General features: G+C 60.4%; 1 protein-coding gene across 1 annotated transcript; it reads left to right on the forward strand.

The window, feature by feature from the left end:
* Window positions 1-252: 252 nt before the first annotated feature.
* LOC121024670 (lysosomal-associated transmembrane protein 5-like) lies at window positions 253-4,670 on the forward strand. Its single transcript, XM_040466863.1, has 5 exons — window positions 253-380; window positions 1,048-1,124; window positions 2,727-2,858; window positions 3,550-3,672; window positions 4,467-4,670. The coding sequence occupies exons 1-5, from the start codon at window positions 290-292 to the stop codon at window positions 4,653-4,655; spliced, it is 612 nt and encodes a 203-aa protein (XP_040322797.1). The 5' UTR covers window positions 253-289; the 3' UTR covers window positions 4,656-4,670.
* The last annotated feature ends 680 nt before the right edge of the window (window positions 4,671-5,350 follow it).

The following is a 5,350-nucleotide window of genomic DNA, read 5'->3' on the forward strand; positions in this document are numbered from 1 at the left end:
AGGTAGCTACTAGTGCTATCCTTATTTTACAGATGGGAAATTGAGGCACAGAGAGGCTGTGTAACTAGCCCAAGCTCACACAGCTGGGAAAAGGAAGGAGGAGGACTATGGGCTTGAGCCGTCTTATCTGTTTAGGCCACACTTTCATCCGGGATGCTCCACGGACCTGGCCTTCCGTCTCCTCCAGGAGCCTCCTCCCAGGCCCCTGACTGCCTGCCACCAGGGTGGGCGGGAGCAGGCGTGGGGGTGTGCAGGCCTCACTGATGGTCGCTCTGTCTGCCCGCAGATCATGAGTGTTTTGCTGTTCATCGAGCACTCCGTGGAGGTGGCCCATGGCAAGGCCTCCTGCAAGGTCTGGCAGAATGGCTACCTCAGGCTCGGTAGGTCCAGGGGACCCGGGAGGCGGAGGGGCCCTGGCGGCAGGTAGACGGGCTGGGGTTTGAGGCCCTGCCCCTTCCCTTCTGAGCCTCAGATCTTTCACCGGCAAAGGGAGATCTGTCCCCACCCAAGTCTCTTGGTGGGAGAGCAGAGAGGCTGGTGCTTCGCGAACCTAACCAGCTCAGGAAGGTGATGGCAGGACTCTCCTGCCTCCCTCTGTCAATGGCTGCCCACCACCCTGGAATAAACTAGAACCTCCCCATGGTGGGATCCAGCCCCGGCGAACCTCTCCGGCTACACCTTGCAGCGTCCCTTTGCTCCCCGCTCCGGTGGCGCTGGCCACACCTCGCTCAGCCCCGTCTCAGCTCCTTGGACTCCTGGTCACTCCACTCACAGGCCACCTCCTCAGAAGGCTTCCCTGACCTTGCCCTGGGCCCGGGGGTGGCAGACTCGGGCCACCCTCCCACCTTGCGTCCTGTGTTACCCGAAATGTTCTGTTTGCTGCCTTAGTAGTCCCCAAGACTGAGAACTGCAGGAGGCCAGGGCCTGGGCTTGCTCCTTCGCTGTCATAGCCACCACACCAGTGGCTCCCAAAATGTGGTCCCTGGAACCTGCATGGGGTTCCTGGGGGCACCTCTGGGCTGCTCACTGCTTTCCTTTGCCTTTCAGCCAACCTGATCTCCAGCTTCCTGCTCATCACCATGCTCTTTGTCATCAGCTTGAGTCTGCTGATCGGAGTGGTCAAGGTGAGGGCTTGGTGCGGGGAGGGGACGGGGGTCCGGACCTGGGGCCTGGCAAGGAACCCCAGATGCCCTCCTGCCCCCCTTCCTGTTCACACCCACTGAGCGGGCAGCACTGGCTGCCAACAGGGTGGGAGGTGGGTATTTTGGGAGACTCCCCCCCTCCCCGCCCCTGCACCCTAGAGATCGCCATGCTTCCTGACCGTTTGGAAAGTCTCGTTTCTGTACCAGACTCGTCAGGCTGGAGGCCTTGGTTCCCCGTTAAAATGCACGCTCCATGGGTGGGGCTTGCACACGGATGCTTTGGTTGTACTAGCTGGTGACCCACATGCTCGTAAGCTGCCAATGCAAGCAGGGAGTTTTGACAGGGGAAAGAGAAGGGTCATTTTGAGGCCTGGGGACAGAGGAGAAAGCAGCGGGTTTTGTCATCAGTGAGAGGAACCAGAACAGAGGTGGGGGTGGGGTGGGGTGTAGACGCCTCTGGCTCTGTTTCACCCAGCTAGCAGGAGAGAGAGAGAGAGAGAGAGAGAGAGAGAGAGAGAGAGAGACTGGGGCTCAGCCTCCTGTGAAGAGGAACCAGTCTGTCCCTCGGCCCCCAGGGGGCAGGAAGCTAGGGCCTCACTACACAGGCACCAGAGCAGGACCCAGCAAGGGCGCCCCAGGGAGCCGGCGGCCCGGGACTCACAGGCCAGCAGCGGTGGGGCAGTGGATGGTTTGGGGCTGCTTTGGAACGCCTCCACTTTGCCTGAACTGCCACCATTCACTCCCTGAGCCGATGCCGCTCTTTCGGAAGCCCGGTACCCCAGGGAGTGATTTTACCCTGGGCAGGGCGGGTCGCGGGGCGCAAGTGGTCCAGCTAGAAAAGTGGATCGGGGCGTCCGGAAGGTTCTGAGATGGAGTCTGGGTTGTTTTGGTGGCCTCCTGAGTGATCTTAGCCAGCCACCCGAGAAGCCACAAAACCACCCCTTCTGTGACTTTGTCCCCAACAGCGGGTTCGAATGCACTCATACTGGCCCCCTCGGTTTGAAGGAAAGGGACTTTGGCCTCAGCCTCCCAGGGCCTCTGACCGTGACTGGACCCCCTGGGAGTGGCCACCTAGGGAAGGGTCCCACCATTTAAGCCAGTGCAGACTTTTCCCCACCACCGGACCTTTGTTCGGCCCTTCTGCCTCCTGTCGCCTGCCGTCCCCCTTGTGGTTCTTTCCAGATCTAGCCTCAGTGTCCCCACCCCTAAGAAGTCCTCTCTGATCCCTTCTCATCTGTGAAATGGGCACAAAGCCCTTCCTTGTTGGGTTCTTGAGAGCACATTGAGTCAGACCCTGCCCCTGAAGGCCCTGGGGCACTTATCTCTGTAGATGGAGACTGTGCCCTGTGTCTCCTGGGACATCGAGACGCCTTGCATTCAGGGCCTGGGTCTTACCTTCTCCCCATCCCCAGAATCTCACTCCAGGGTGTGGGGTCCACGAGGAACGACCTCAGCTGAGCCAGGAGGGGATGATTTGGGAGAGGGCCATACTCCCCGGGGGAGGGAGCTGCCGGTGAGGGAGGGGGGTCCCTGGGGGCGTCGGGCCGCACAGGACACCCTGACCGTGCCGGGCCTGTCTTCCAGAACCGGGAGAAGTACCTGCTGCCCTTCCTGTCCCTGCAAATCATGGACTTCCTCCTCTGCTTGCTCACTCTGCTGGGCTCCTACATCGAGCTGCCCTCCTACCTCAAGTTTGCCTCCCGGAGCAGCAGGGTTGTGAGTACCCAGCCCTGACCCACGTCCCACAACCACCCCCCTTGCCTGGGGGAGGTGGTAGGGGCTCAGGCTGGCGAGGGTGGGAGTCCCCGGGGCCCCTCCCTGGGTGATGAGCCCGAGCCCTGTCGGATCGCCCCAAGCCTCCTCCTCTGGAAAATGCGCCCGTGATGGCACATCGTCAACAGTGTTATGGGCATTCAGGGAGGGAGGTGTATCCGGGGCGCTCAGCGCCTTGCGGGCAATCAAATGCCAGCCACACGTGATGCTATGCCACAGGGAAGGGCGCATGGCCATTTCAGTCCCCAGCCCCTGCTCTGTCCCTCCTTTGTGACCTAGCGGAAGGAAGGAGGCTAAAGACAACAATGAGGGCCAGTGCCTGTGACGGAGGGTGCCGCTCCCTGACTCGGCGCCCCAAAAGTCACCTTCAGACTTTCCCTAACTGTTGTCCTGGAAGAGACTGAGTTGCTGGACCCGGGCTGGGCCGCGGGAGCCCCCCCACCAGCCCTTGGCGGGAATGTCTGAGAAACGGGCGTCCGTTTCTTTCTGGGTGCTGTGGGCTGGACAGTCGTCAGCATCCTTGGCGGAGTGTCTCTCGGGCTGAGGGAGCACCGTGTGCCCCACAGCCCCGGGACCTCTGGGTTAGGGCCTCACTGCCGGTTTGTTTCCTTCCTCCCACCTTTGCCTTCCCAAGGGCGCCCCCAAGGTCCCCCTGATGACCCTGCAGTTGCTGGATTTCTGCCTGAGCGTCCTGACACTCTGCAGCTCCTACATGGAAGTACCCACCTATCTCAACTTCAAGGCCATGAACCACATGGTGAGTCTGGGCTAGGGGGCGGCGCCCATCACCGGCTCTGCGGCCTGGAGCAAGCTGCTTCCCCTCTCTGTGCCTCGGTGCTCAGGCTGGGCCCCCTTCCTAAGCGGAGCCTGGGAGGAGGACTCTTGGTGGGGGTGATTTCTCGAAGGAGAGCTCTCAGGACGTCGCTTGAAAAGGAGTCAGAGAAGCAGGGGAGGCAAAAGGAGAAGCCGGGAGGACGCGCGACTTTGGGGGCGGCCCCGCTCGATCCCAGAGGGAGCCCTGATGTGTGAATTGCACCGCAGACATAATACTCGTTGTCTCTAGCGGTCTGACAAATTATCCCCAAACCTAGTGACGCGGAATGGCTAACCGTTGCTGTCTCACGCTGGGTCCGAGGGAGCAGACCCAGCTGGGTCGTTCACACTCAGGGTCTCTCCTGAGGTTACACCTGAGGTGGGGAGGGGGCCGCGGACGCCAAGGGCTTGACTAGCTCTGGAGGGCCCACTCCCGACACGGCTTACTGGTGTGGCTGGGACGTACCTCCCAGAGCCCTCGTCCAGGAGCCCGTCCTCTGGAGAAGGACATCGGCGTGGCCCCACCGCAGCTGGGGGCCGGGTGCTCCAGCCAGGAAAGAGCCAAGTGGGCGGGCTTGCTGAGCTCGCCTGTCGCCTGGGGCTGATGGTAGGTCGCGCCCCTGGCAGGGGTCGGGCAGGATGATGGCTGTGCCACGCCTGTGTCATTCCTCCACGTGTGGACGCTGGAAGAGTCCCTTGAGGGCAGAGGCCCTGACGTGGCCCCCAAATCTCTTGCAGAACTATCTCCCCAGCCAGGAGGGTATGGCTCACAGCCATTTCATCAAGATGATGATCATTTTCTCCATCGCCTTCATCACTGTCCTCATCCTGAAGGTGAGAGGCCCCGCCCCCCAGCTCTGGGAAGCCCTCTGTGCTCTTGGCTCCTTACTCCAGCCCTCCCACACCAGCTCCTTGGACCCCACTTAGGATCCCCGGGGACATCCCATTGAGAGGGAGGGGGATCTGTGAAGACCCCCCCCCCCCCATGTTCAGGTGTCAAGGACTTAACGTGTAACCTGGAGAGAACCCTGATCCAGGGAAGGAGGAGTTGTTCGGTCTGGAATCAGATTCAGAAAGTCTTGGATGTGAGTCCCAGCTCTCCCCTTGCTAGCTGTGTAGCTGGTGTTCGAGCCGCTTCTCTCTGGGCCTTGGGTCTCATCTGTGAAAGGGACGTAATTAATATTGCTTTGCCCCGTCACAGTTTTCTGTGATTCAAGCACCAAAATGTAGGTGGGTCCTGAGGTCATGTTACTAGAGGTTGGGTGATGAGAGGGAGGGAGGGGAGTGGTTTTATTCTTCTCGGAGGTGGTCTGGTCCAGAGGATAGAGTCCCGTGTCGGGTCCCTTAGACCTTAGAGTTCTTAGAGAGATAAGAACTCTAGAGACTTCCTAGAGAGACAGGACAGACTGGAGTGTGTCAATAGCAGCATGACCAGGAGGTAAGAAAACTCTGCCATCTGAGGGAGTCAGGGAGATCAGGGCAATTCATCTGAGAAGAGAGATGAGTCAAGGGAGACATAATCCCTGTCTTCAAATACCCGAAGGACCCTCATGGGGATTCCAGAGGCCAGCGCTGGAACCTGTGTCCCAAAGCCGTGGGGAGGCTGATGTCGACTCGGCAGA

The sequence above is a fragment of the Herpailurus yagouaroundi genome, unplaced genomic scaffold (genome assembly GCF_014898765.1).
Source record: "Herpailurus yagouaroundi ecotype Mexico unplaced genomic scaffold, PumYag 66727, whole genome shotgun sequence".
NCBI lineage: Eukaryota > Metazoa > Chordata > Mammalia > Carnivora > Felidae > Herpailurus > Herpailurus yagouaroundi.